The following is a 12,285-nucleotide window of genomic DNA, read 5'->3' as shown; positions in this document are numbered from 1 at the left end:
CCCATCCATCCGGATCATCCCTGCGCTCCCCATCCATCCGGATCATCCCTGCACTCCCCATCCCTTCTCCCCATCCATCCGGAGCATCCCTGCGCTCCCCATCCCTTCTCCCCATCCATCCGGAGCATCCCTGCGCTCCCCATCCCTTCTCCCCATCCATCCGGATCATCCCTGCACTCCCCATCCCTTCTCCCCATCCATCCGGAGCATCCCTGCGCTCCCCATCCCTTCTCCCCATCCATCCGGAGCATCCCTGCGCTCCCCATCCCTTCTCCCCATCCGTCCGGATCATCCCTGCGCTCCCCATCCCTTCTCCCCATCCGTCCGGATCATCCCTGCGCTCCCCATCCCTTCTCCCCATCCATCCGGAGCATCCCTGCGCTCCCCATCCCTTCTCCCCATCCGTCCGGATCATCCCTGCGCTCCCCGTCCCTTCTCCCCATCCGTCCGGATCATCCCTGCGCTCCCCGTCCCTTCTCCCCATCCGTCCGGAGCATCCCTGCGCTCCCCATCCCTTCTCCCCATCCATCCGGAGCATCCCTGCGCTCCCCATCCCTTCTCCCCATCCATCCGGAGCATCCCTGCGCTCCCCATCCCTTCTCCCCATCCATCCGGAGCATCCCTGCGCTCCCCATCCATCCGGAGCATCCCTGCACTCCCCATCCCTTCTCCCCATCCATCCGGAGCATCCCTGCACTCCCCATCCCTTCTCCCCATCCATCCGGAGCATCCCTGCACTCCCCGTCCCTGCTCCTCATCCATCCGGATGCACCCGGAGCTCTCCTGCTGCCCCATCCCAGTATCCTCCTTGCATCCCAACGCGGGTGCCGGAGGATGGGAAGTTGGTGGCAGTGGGATCCCGACCGCTCCGGCGTTCCTGCAGGATGGACACGCGCTCCGGTGGGACCAGGCTCATCCCGACGATCCATAGAGAAGCTGTTGGGAAGCGAGAGGAGGAAGGAGGCGCCTTCGGAGGGGAGCTCGGGGTATCCAGCAGCTCCGAAGAGGACACGGAGCCTCCGACAGGTGAGGATCGGGATGGGGACTGGGGATCAGGGATTGGGAATGGGGCGGGGAATGGGGATCAGGGATTGGGGATGGGAATGGGGTGGGGAATGGGGATCAGGGATTGGGGATGGGGATCAGGGATTGGGGATGGGGATCAGGGATTGGGGATGGGGATCAGGGATTGGGGATAGGATGGGTGCAGGATCAGGGATTGGGGATGAGGTGGGGACTGGGGATGAGGAATGGGGATGGGGATCAGGGATTGGACAGGGGATGGGGATCAGGGATCAGGAATGGGGATGGGGATCAGGGATTGGGGATGAGAATGGGGTGGGGAATGGGGATCAGGGATTGGGAATGGGGATCAGGGACTGGGGATGGGAATTGGGTGGGGAATGGGGATCAGGGATTGGGAATGGGGATCAGGGATTGGGGATGGGATGGGTGCAGGATCAGGGATTGGGGATGAGGTGGGGACTGGGATTGGGCATGGGAATGGGATGGAGACTGGGGATGAGGAATGGGGATGGGGATCAGGGATTGGACAGGGGATGGGGATCAGGGATTGGACAGGGGATGGGGATCAGGGATCAGGAATGGGGATGGGGATCAGGGATCAGGAATGGGGATGGGGATCAGGGATTGGGAAGGGGATGGGGATGGGGATCAGGGATGGGGATCAGGGATTGGGAATGGGGTGGGTCTAGGGATCAGGGATGGGTGCAGGATCAGGGATTGGGGATGGGAATGGGATGGAGACTGGGGGTCAGGAATGGGGATGGGGATCAGGGATTGGACAGGGGATGGGGATGAGGAATGGGGACTGGGGATCAGGAATGGGGATGGGGATCAGGGATTGGGAATGGGGTGGGTCTGGAGATCAGGGATGTGTGCAGGATCAGGGATCGGGAATGGGATGGGGACTGGAGATCAGGAATGGGGATGTGGACCAGGGATTGGGAATGGGGTGGGTCTGGGGATCGGGGATGGGTGCAGGATCAGGGATTGGGAATGGGAATAGGGATCGGGGATGGGAATGGGATGGGGATCAGGGATGGGTGCAGGATCAGGGATTGGGGATGGGAATGGGGTGGCTATGCGGATTGGGGATGGGTGCGGGGTCAGGGATTGGGAATGGGAATAGGGATCGGGGATGGGGATGAGATGGGGATGGGAATGGGATGGGGAGCCGGGCTGGGGCCGTGCGGCTCTTCCCGCGGCTCCGTGGGCTCTTCCCGCGGCTCCGTGGGCTCTTCCCGCGGCTCCACGGGCTCTTCCCGCGGCTCCATGGGCTCTTCCCGCGGCTCCATGGGCTCTTCCCGCGGCTCCGCAGGCTCCGGGCGCTGCGTGTCCTGCAGGACGCGGCGGACGCCGCTGTGGCGCTGGGTGGGCGCCGGGACGCGGCTCTGCAACGCGTGCGGCATCCGGTGAGCGCCGCTTCCCAACGGGATGCGCTTCCCATTCCCGTTCCCGCTCCCATCCCCATTCCCGGTGCCATTCCCATTCCCGCTCCCATTCCCGTTCCCGCAGGTACAAGAAGTACCGGCTGCGGTGCCGGCGCTGCTGGAACGTTCCCCGGCGCGGCCGCCGGCCCCGTTCCCGCTGCTCCAGCTGCGGCGCCGCATTCCCGCCTCCGGAGCCGCCCGGCATTCCGTGATGCCGGCAGGGATGGAGTGATGCCGGGAAGCGGCGGCGGCACCGGGAAAAAGGGGGATCTGGGAGCAAAGCGGGAGCACGGGGAGAGAGGGAGAGCCCGAATGTGGGTTCCTTGGTGGAATTGGGTTGGGATACACGGCACATCCCAGCGGGACGCTTGGATCCATCCCTATGGAGCTGCCGGGGCACACGGCCGGTCTCCAGGGTGTCCTGGCCCCGATCCCGGGCTGCAATCCCACAGGATCCTCATCCTGGAAAACTCTGGGGCTGGAAGTTTCCACAAGGATGTTTAATGGGCAATGGGAGCTGCTCCAGCCCCTGCAGGGATATAGGGAATCCCGGGAAGCACAGAGAGCCCCGACAGGGAAGAAAGTCCAATCCCGGCTCCCAAAAGTGCCGAATCCAGGTGTGGGAAGGCCAGAGCGCTGGCACGGGAACAACGGGCACTGAGCCCCGTGTGGAGCCAATTCCCGGCCTGGGAATGCCGGATCCGCAGTGCAGGAACGCCGGGCACGGAGCCCGGTGCGAGACGACGCCGGCAGCAATTCCCAGCATGGGAATGATGGGGCTCCCGTGGGAAAGACGACGCCGGCGCCCATTCCGGGCGCTATCCCGGCGCCCATTCCAAGCCTGTAGTGTTCGCTCCCGGAGCGCCGGCAGCGTCACGGCGGGAGCGGCTCGGCATTCCCGGCGGATCCGTTGGGAGCGGCGGCGGATCCGTTGGGAGCCGGAGAGGGTCCCACCAGGGGCTGGAGCTGCAGCCGCCGCTGCTGCTCCCGGAGCCGGTAGCGCCGGATCTTGGTTTTCCGGTAGTAGAGGCCGTAGGCGGCACCGGCCGCGGCCACCGCGGCCACCGCGGCCACCAGCAGCAGCGTCACCAGCAGCACCGGGAAGTCGGAGACTGGAGGGATGGAGCGGGATCGGGGGGCGGCCCCGAGGATCCCGTCCTGGTGCATCCCGTCCCATTGCTTCCCAGCCTGGTGCATCCATTCCCGAGCATCCTGTCCTGGTGCATCCCGCCCCGTTACTTCCCAGCTTGGTGCATCCCGCCCCATTGCTTCCCATCCTGGTGCATCCCATCCTGGTGCATCCCATGCTGGTGCATCCATCCCTGAGCATCCCGTTCTGGTGCATCCTGCCCCATTGCTTCCCAGCTTCGTGCATCCCGCCCCATTGCTTCCCATCCTGGTGCATCCATCACTGAGCATCCCATCCTGGTGCATCCCGCCCCATTGCTTCCCATTCTGATGCATTCATCCTGGTGCATCCCGTCCTGTTGCTTCCCATCCTGGTGCATCCATCCCCGAGCATCCCGTCCTGGTGCATCCCGCCCCATTGCTTCCCAGTGTGGTGCATCCATCTCCAAGCATTCCATGCATCCTGCCCCATTGCTTCCCAGCCCGGTGCATCCTGCCCCGAGCATCCCATCCCAGTGCTTCCCATCCTGTTACATCCATCCCGAAGTATCCGAGCCTGGTGCATCCCAGCCTGGTGCATCCCAGCCTGGTGCATCCATCCCTGAGCATCCCATCCTATTGCTTCCTGTCCTGGTGCATCCCATCCCATTGCTTCCTATTCTGATGCATTCATCCTGCTGCATCCATCCCTGAGCATCCTGTCCCATTGCTTCCCATCCTGGCACCTCCATTCCCAAGCATCCCATCCTGGTGCATCCATCCCTGAGCATCCTGTCCCATTGCTTCCCATCCTGGCACCTCCATTCCCAAGCATCCCAGCCTGGTGCATCCATCCCTGAGCATCCCGCCCCATTGCTTCCCATCCTGGTGCATCCATTCCCAAGCATCCCATCCTGGTGCATCCCATCCTGGTGCATCCATCCCTGAGCATCCCATCCTATTGCTTCCTGTCCTGGGGCATCCCATCCGATTGCTTCCTATTCTGATGCATTCATCCTGGTGCATCCCACCCCATTGCATCTCATCCTGGTGCATCCATCCCTGAGCATCCCGTCCTGGTGCATCCCACCCCATTGCTTCCCATCCTGGCACCTCCATTCCCAAGCATCCCAGCCTGGTGCATCCCACCCCATTGCTTCCCATCCTGGTGCATCCCACCCCATTGCTTCCCAGCCTGGCGCATCCATTCCCGTGCATCCCTCCCCATTGCTTCCCACCCTGATGCATCCGTCCCCACGGATCCCATCCTGGTGCATCCCATCCTGTTGCTTCCCATCCTGGTGCCTCCATTCCCAAGCATCCCATCCTGGTGCATCGCATCCTGGTGCATCCATTCCTGAGCATCCCACCCCATTGCATCTCATCCTGGTGCATCCATCCCCGAGCGTCCCGTCCTGGCGCATCCCACCCCATTGCTTCCCAGCCTGGCGCATCCATCCCTGAGCATCCCACTTAATTCCTTCCCATCCTGGCGCCTCCATTCCCACGCATCCCTCCCCGCTCCCTCCCTCCAGCGCCTCCCATTCCGGCGCATCCCACTCACATTCCACGAGCACCTCCACGTCGCGCTCGGCCTCCCCCATCCCGTTGGCCGCGCGGCACCGGTAGATCCCCCGGTGTCCCCGCTCCGCCGCCCGCGGCTCATCCACAGGGAATGGGCGGCCTTCCCGGCGGCATTCCACGCTTGGCGCGGGATTCCCGCGCGCCGCGCAGCGCAGCGCCGCTTCCCGGCCCTCGATCCAGCGCTGCTCCGCGGGGCATCCGCCCTCATCCAAGCGCGGCGCGTCTGCGGGAATTCCCTCCGTGCAAGGGGAGGGCCCAGGCATCCGGGCCTCCCTTTTCCCATCCTGTGCATCCCGGGCCTCCCTTTTCCCACCCTGTGCATCCCGGGCCTCCCTTTTCCCATCCTGTGCACCCCGGGCCTCCCTTTTCCCACCCTGTGCATCCGGGCCTCCCTTTTCCCACCCTGTGCATTCGGGCCTCCCTTTTCCCACCCTGTGCATCCCTTTTCCCACCCTGTGCATCCGGGCCTCCCTTTTCCCACCCTGTGCATTTGGGCCTCCCTTTTCCCACCCTGTGCATCCCGGGCCTCCCTTTTCCCACCCTGTGCATCCCGGGCCTCCCTTTTCCCATCCTGTGCACCCCGGGCCTCCCTTTTCCCACCCTGTGCACCCCGGGCCTCCCTTTTCCCATCCTGTGCATCCGGGCCTCCCTTTTCCCACCCTGTGCATTCGGGCCTCCCTTTTCCCACCCTGTGCATCCCTTTTCCCACCCTGTGCATTCAGGCCTCCCTTTTCCCACCCTGTGCATTCGGGCCTCCCTTTTCCCACCCTGTGCATCCCGGGCCTCCCTTTTCCCACCGTGTGCATCCCGGGCCTCCCTTTTCCCATCCTGTGCATTCGGGCCTCCCTTTTCCCATCCTGTGCATTCGGGCCTCCCTTTTCCCACCCTGTGCATCCCGGGCCTCCCTTTTCCCACCCTGTGCATCCCGGGCCTCCCTTTTCCCATCCTGTGCATTCGGGCCTCCCTTTTCCCACCCTGTGCATCCGGGCCTCCCTTTTCCCATCCTGTGCATCCCGGGCCTCCCTTTTCCCACCCTGTGCATCCCGGGCCTCCCTTTTCCCACCCTGTGCATCCGGGCCTCCCTTTTCCCACCCTGTGCATCCCGGGCTTCCCTTTTCCCACCCTGTGCATTCGGGCCTCCCTTTTCTCACCCTGTGCATCCGGGCCTCCCTTTTCCCACCCTGTGCATTCGGGCCTCCCTTTTCCCATCCTGTGCACCCCGGGCCTCCCTTTTCCCACCCTGTGCATCCCGGGCCTCCCTTTTCCCATCCTGTGCATCCCGGGCCTCCCTTTTCCCACCCTGTGCATCCCGGGCCTCCCTTTTCCCATCCTGTGCATCCCGGGCCTCCCTTTTCCCACCCTGTGCATTCGGGCCTCCCTTTTCCCACCCTGTGCATCCCGGGCCTCCCTTTTCCCATCCTGTGCATCCCGGGCCTCCCTTTTCCCACCCTGTGCATCCGGGCCTCCCTTTTCCCACCCTGTGCATCCCGGGCCTCCCTTTTCCCACCCTGTGCATCCGGGCCTCCCTTTTCCCACCCTGTGCATCCCGGGCCTCCCTTTTCCCATCCTGTGCATCCCGGGCCTCCCTTTTCCCATCCTGTGCATCCCGGGCCTCCCTTTTCCCACCCTGTGCATCCGGGCTTCCCTTTTCCCACCCTGTGCATCCCAGGCCTCCCTTTTCCCACCCTGTGCATCCTGGGCCTCCCTTTTCCCACCCTGTGCATTCGGGCCTCCCTTTTCCCACCCTGTGCATCCCGGGCCTCCCTTTTCCCATCCTGTGCATCCCGGGCCTCCCTTTTCCCACCCTGTGCACCCCGGGCCTCCCTTTTCCCATCCTGTGCATCCCGGGCCTCCCTTTTCCCACCCTGTGCATCCCGGGCCTCCCTTTTCCCATCCTGTGCATTCGGGCCTCCCTTTTCCCATCCTGTGCATCCCGGGCCTCTCTTTTCCCATCCTGTGCATCCCGGGCCTCCCTTTTCCCATCCTGTGCATCCGGGCCTCCCTTTTCCCACCCTGTGCATCCGGGCCTCCCTTTTCCCATCCTGTGCATCCGGGCCTCCCTTTTCCCATCCTATGCATCCGGGCCTCCCTTTTCCCACCCTGTGCATCCGAGCCTCCCTTTTCCCATCCTGTGCATCCCGGGCTTCCCTTTTCCCACCCTGTGCATCCGAGCCTCCCTTTTCCCATCCTGTGCATCCCGGGCTTCCCTTTTCCCACCCTGTGCATCCGGGCCTCCCTTTTCCCACCCTGTGCATCCCGGGCCTCCCTTTTCCCATCCTGTGCATTCGGGCCTCCCTTTTCCCACCCTGTGCATCCCGGGCTTCCCTTTTCCCACCCTGTGCATCCGGGCCTCCCTTTTCCCACCCTGTGCATCCCGGGCCTCCCTTTTCCCATCCTGTGCATTCGGGCCTCCCTTTTCCCACCCTGTGCATCCCGGGCCTCCCTTTTCCCATCCTGTGCATCCGAGCCTCCCTTTTCCCATCCTGTGCATCCCGGGCCTCCCTTTTCCCATCCTGTGCATCCGGGCCTCCCTTTTCCCACCCTGTGCATCCCGGGCCTCCCTTTTCCCACCCTGTGCATTCGGACCTCCCTTTTCCCACCCTGTGCATCCGGGCCTCCCTTTTCTCACCCTGTGCATCCCGGGCCTCCCTTTTCCCATCCTGTGCATCCAGGCCTCCCTTTTCCCACCCTGTGCACCCCGGGCCTCCCTTTTCCCACCCTGTGCATCCCGGACCTCCCTTTTCCCACCCTGTGCATCCAGGCCTCCCTTTTCCCACCCTGTGCATCCCGGACCTCCCTTTTCCCACCCTGTGCATCCAGGCCTCCCTTTTCCCACCCTGTGCATCCGGGCCTCCCTTTTCCCATCCTGTGCATCCCGGGCCTCCCTTTTCCCACCCTGTGCATCCGGGCCTCCCTTTTCCCATCCTGTGCATCCCGGGCCTCCCGTTTCCCACCCTGTGCATCCGGGCCTCCCTTTTCCCATCCTGTGCATCCCGGGCCTCCCTTTTCCCATCCCATTCTCCGCACTCACAGCGGATATCCAGCCGGATGGCGTCGGAGCTCCGGCGCAGCGTGCGGGCGCCCACGGAGATCTCGGCGTCGCACACGATGGCGGCGCCGTCGTCTTCCTCGCGGGCGGCCAGGACGAAGGGAAGTTGCAGGAGGGTCCAGGGCGTCAGCGCGAAGCCTCCGGTACCGGTTCCGTTCCCGGTGCCGGTTCTGTTCCCGGTGCCGGTTCCGTTGAGCATCCGCAGCCGCAGCTGCGCGGGCGGCTCCGCGGCCGCCGTGCACTGCAGCTTCACGGTGTCCCCGGCCGTCAGCTCCACGCGGTCGCCCTCCGGCATCTCCGCATCCAGCTCCATGCGCGGCTTGGAAAGGCCTGCGGGAAAGCGGGAAGCTCGGAAGCAGCTCCCAGATTCCCCATTCCCATTCCCATTCCCGGGACTCACTGTGGATGTGGATGGTGGCCCCGGCGCGGCGCTCGCGGGGCCCCACGCGCCCCACGCACAGCAGCCTGTGGGTCCCGCGGCGCCGAGGAGGCAGCTCCGCATCCGCGCGCTGCCCATCCATGGATACGGATGCTGGGAGCGGGATGCCGGCCAGGGAGAGCTCCATGCGCGGAGCCGGGAATGCGCCGCGGATGCTGCAGGTGACGTTGGCCCGTTCCGAGGCTTCCAGGTGCAGCTCAGCATCCAGCTCCGGGTCGGACGGGAAGTCTGGAGCCGGGAATGGGAAAGGGCCGTGGTGAGAGCCGGGAGATCCCGGGAGGAGGGATGAGCTGGGGGATGCAGGATGCCTTGGGATGCGGGATGATGTGGGATACCGGGGAATGCCAGAGGATGTGGGACATTGGGGAGCATTCTGCAGGGATACGGGATGCTGGAGGGATGCAGGATGCCTTGGGATGCAGGATGATGCGGGATGCAGGATGCCAGGGAATGGCAAAGGATGTGGGACATTGGGGAGCATTCTGGGGGAGATGTGGGATGCCTTGGGATGCGGGATGATGCGGGATGCCAGGGAATGGCAGAGGATGTGGGACACTGGGGAGCATTCTGCAGGGATACAGGATGCTGGAGGGATGCAGGATGCCTTGGGATGCAGGATGCCAGGGAATGGCAAGGGATGTGGGACACTGGGACATTGGGGAGCATTCTGGGGGGGGGGGCACGGGATGTAGGATACCTTGGGATGCAGGATGATGTGGGATGCAGAATGCCAGGGAATGGCAAATGATGCCAGGGAATGGCAAAGGATGTGGGACATTGAGGAGCATTTGGAGGGGGGATGAAAGATGCTGGAGGGATGCAGGATGCCAGGGAATGCAGGATGATGCGGGATGCAGGATGCCGGGGAATTGCAAAGGATACGGGACCCTGGGACGTTGGGGAGGATTCTGAGGGGATGCTGGAGGGATGCAGGATGCCTTGGGATACAGGATGCTACGGGAATGGAGGATGGCGCAGGATGCAGGTTATTAGGGAATTGCAAAGGATGTGGGACACTGGGATGTTGGGAAGCATGATAGGGGGATGCAGGATGCTGTGGGGATGCAGAAGCCTTGGGAATGCAGGAAGCCCTGGGATCCAGGATGCCATAGGAGCCTGGGGAGGCGGGACGGGAGCAGCTGGCGCTGGAAGCGCCTGCTCCCGCCGGGATCCATCCCGGAGCTCCGCACTCACTGTAGAGGGCCAGGACGGCATCCCGGCGCAGGGGGGGACCGCGCGGGCCCAGCCGCAGCTCCGGGACGCAGGTGACATTGGAGCGGCTCCCGGCATTCCCGCAGGACGCGGGATCCGCATCCGGGAATGTCGCGTTGCCGCAGGACAGCGACACGGAGAGGTTCCGCTCCGGAGCCAGCGGCGGGCAGCTCCCGTTGCCCTCCTGCATCCACAGCACCGGCGGCTGCTCCGGGGAATCTGCGGGAGAGGCCGGGAAGTGACCGCGGCGCTCCCGGGAATGCCGCCGGCATCCCCCGGAATGAACCTGGGGAGAACCGCTTGGAAATTTACTCGGGAATGATACTGGCCCAGCAGGAAGTGGGCTTGGCATTCCGGAGAACGTACCAAGAATGTTGCCAGCATCCCCTGGGAAGCGATGGGAATGCTGCCAGCATTGCAGGAGCATGGCCAGCATCCTTGGGAATGTGCCCAGGAACGTGGATAACACCAACCTCCCGCCCCCGGAATGTGCCCAGTATCCCGGGAAAACGTCCGGCACCCCTGGGAATGTCGGCTTACGGTAAGCGATGAGATCGGCCGAGACGTTTTCCTGGAAGCCGTTGCAGTTTAGGAAGCAGAGGAGGCGGAAGCGCCACTCGGAGCCGTTTTCCGGCCCCACGGAGCTTTCCCAAGGGTCTCCGGAGGCGCCAGGCTCCGGGCAGGCGCTCCGGCACGTCAGGAGCCGGGAGCCTCCGTGCTCCACCGCCAGCACCGGCGATTCCAGGGGCATCCCGGCTCCTTCCAGGGGCATCCCGGCTCCCCACAGCCGCCCTGCGGGATACGCGGCGTGTCCGGAGGGTGGGAAAACACCCCCCTATCCACGCAGAATTCCCCGCTGCTCCCGAGGGGCCGGCTGGGAAAACGGTGGGAGTTTCCCGGTCCGTCCCCCGCATCTTCCTCCCCCGCCGCCTGCGGAGCTGGGACCGGAGCCTGAATCATTTCCCAGAATTGGAGGGTGCAGAAAAAATCGGGATCGTGACCCGGGCAGCTGGAATTCCCCCCCCTGTTTTGGGGAGCTGGGGCTGGATCCAGGCACTCGGCAAGGGGGGGGAGTGTCCAGGGGCTTGGGATGAGCGGGCACATCCCGGGATGAGCGGGCATGTCCCGGGATGGGGAGTATGTCCTGGGATGAGCGGGCATGTCCCGGGATAGATGGGCGTGTTCCGGGATGAGCGGGCATGTCCCGGGATGGGGAGCATGTTCCGGGATAGATGGGCATGTCCCGGGATAGATGGGCATGTCCTGGGATGAGCGGGCATGTCTTGGCATGGGGAGCATGTTCTGGGATAGACAGGCATGTCCCGGGATGGGGAGCATGTCCTGGGATGAGCAGGCATGTCCTGGGATGGGGAGCATGTTCCGGGATAGAGGGACATGTCCCAGGATGAGTGGGAATGTCCTGGAATGAGCAGGCATGTCCCGGGATGGGGAGCATGTCCTGGCATAGAGGGGCATGTCCCGGGATGAGTGGGCATGTCCCGGGATGGGGGAGCGTGTTCCGGGATAGAGGGACATGTCCCGGGATGAGCGGGAATGTCCTGGGATGAGCAGGCATGTCCCAGGATGGGGAGCATGTCCTGGCATAGAGGGGCATGTCCCGGGATGAGCGGGCATGTCCCGGGATGGGGAGCATGTCCCGGGATAGACGGGCATGTTCCGGGATGAGCGGGCATGTCCCGGGATGGGGGAGCGTGTTCCGGGATAGAGGGACATGTGCCGGGATGAGCGGGAATGTCCTGGGATGAGCGGGCATGTCCCGGGATGGGATAGGGCTGCTCCGGGCTGGCCCAGGACGGTCCGGAATGGCCCGATGGGGCCCAGTGGGTCCCATCAACCCCCCCACGCGTCACCCACACGGTGACACCCGCCGGGTGACGGTGACACCCGCCAGGTGACGGTGACAAACAGGCGCCGCGACACAACCGCATCCGCTCACGGGCCCCTTTTCCGCTTCCCCTTTGGGCCCCCCCCGAACCTTCGGGAACCCCCCCCGGGTCCCCGGACCCCCCCCCCCCCGCAATGTCCCCAATGTCCCCGATGTCCCCAATGTCCCCTCACCTGCCAGGGCGCCCAGGGCACACAGGGCCGGTAGCAGCGTGGCCGGGGGGCGCATGGTCCGGTTCCGCTCGGTTCCGCTCGGTTCCGCTCGGTTCCGCTGGGCTCGCCCCCCCCCCCGCCCCGGCTCCGGTTCGGTTCCGCTCGGTTCCGCCGGGCTCGGGCCGCTCTAGCCCCGCTCGTTCAACTCCACGCGGTGCCGCCCGGTTCCGGTGGCTTCCGGGCCGCTCTGCCCGGTTCGGGGCCGCTCCGCGCGGCTCTTCCCGGTCCCGCTGGGCTCGGAACCCGCTCCCGTTGGGCTCTGAGAGGTTCTGTCGGTGCCACCGGGTCTCGGTGCGGTTCTGCCTGTGCCGCCCGGTCCCTTT

At 64.7% G+C, this 12,285-nt stretch overlaps 1 protein-coding gene across 1 annotated transcript; it reads right to left on the bottom strand.

Moving 5' to 3' along the window:
* Positions 1 to 5,222: 5,222 nt before the first annotated feature.
* On the bottom strand, positions 5,223 to 11,978 carry LOC148594057 (intercellular adhesion molecule 5-like). Its single transcript, XM_088528168.1, has 6 exons — positions 11,924 to 11,978; positions 10,385 to 10,636; positions 9,827 to 10,063; positions 8,594 to 8,860; positions 8,176 to 8,523; positions 5,223 to 5,326 (listed from the first exon to the last, which is right to left on the bottom strand). Exons 1-6 carry the CDS (start codon positions 11,976 to 11,978, stop codon positions 5,223 to 5,225), a joined length of 1,263 nt encoding a protein of 420 aa, XP_088384294.1.
* Between the last annotated feature and the right edge of the window lie 307 nt (positions 11,979 to 12,285).

The sequence above is a fragment of the Tinamus guttatus genome, unplaced genomic scaffold (assembly GCF_059628265.1).
Source record: "Tinamus guttatus ecotype Peru unplaced genomic scaffold, ASM5962826v1 Tinamus_guttatus_pri_ptg000305l, whole genome shotgun sequence".
NCBI lineage: Eukaryota > Metazoa > Chordata > Aves > Tinamiformes > Tinamidae > Tinamus > Tinamus guttatus.
The sequence above is the reverse complement of the archived record's forward strand: the minus strand, read 5'-3'. Positions and strand labels throughout refer to the sequence as shown.

What these genes read in the sequence shown, in the direction of transcription:
- LOC148594057 (XM_088528168.1), bottom strand. Translation starts at nt 11,978, where the DNA reads ATGCGCCCCCCGGCCACGCTGCTACCGGCCCTGTGTGCCCTGGGCGCC. An exon ending in GGCCGATCTCATCGCTTACC is followed by an intron (nt 10,064 to 10,384) that starts GTAAGCCGACAT and finishes CCTCTCCCGCAG; the next exon opens with ATTCCCCGGAGCAGCCGCCG. An exon ending in TGCCGTCCTGGCCCTCTACA is followed by an intron (nt 8,861 to 9,826) that starts GTGAGTGCGGAG and finishes TCCCGGCTCCAG; the next exon opens with ACTTCCCGTCCGACCCGGAG.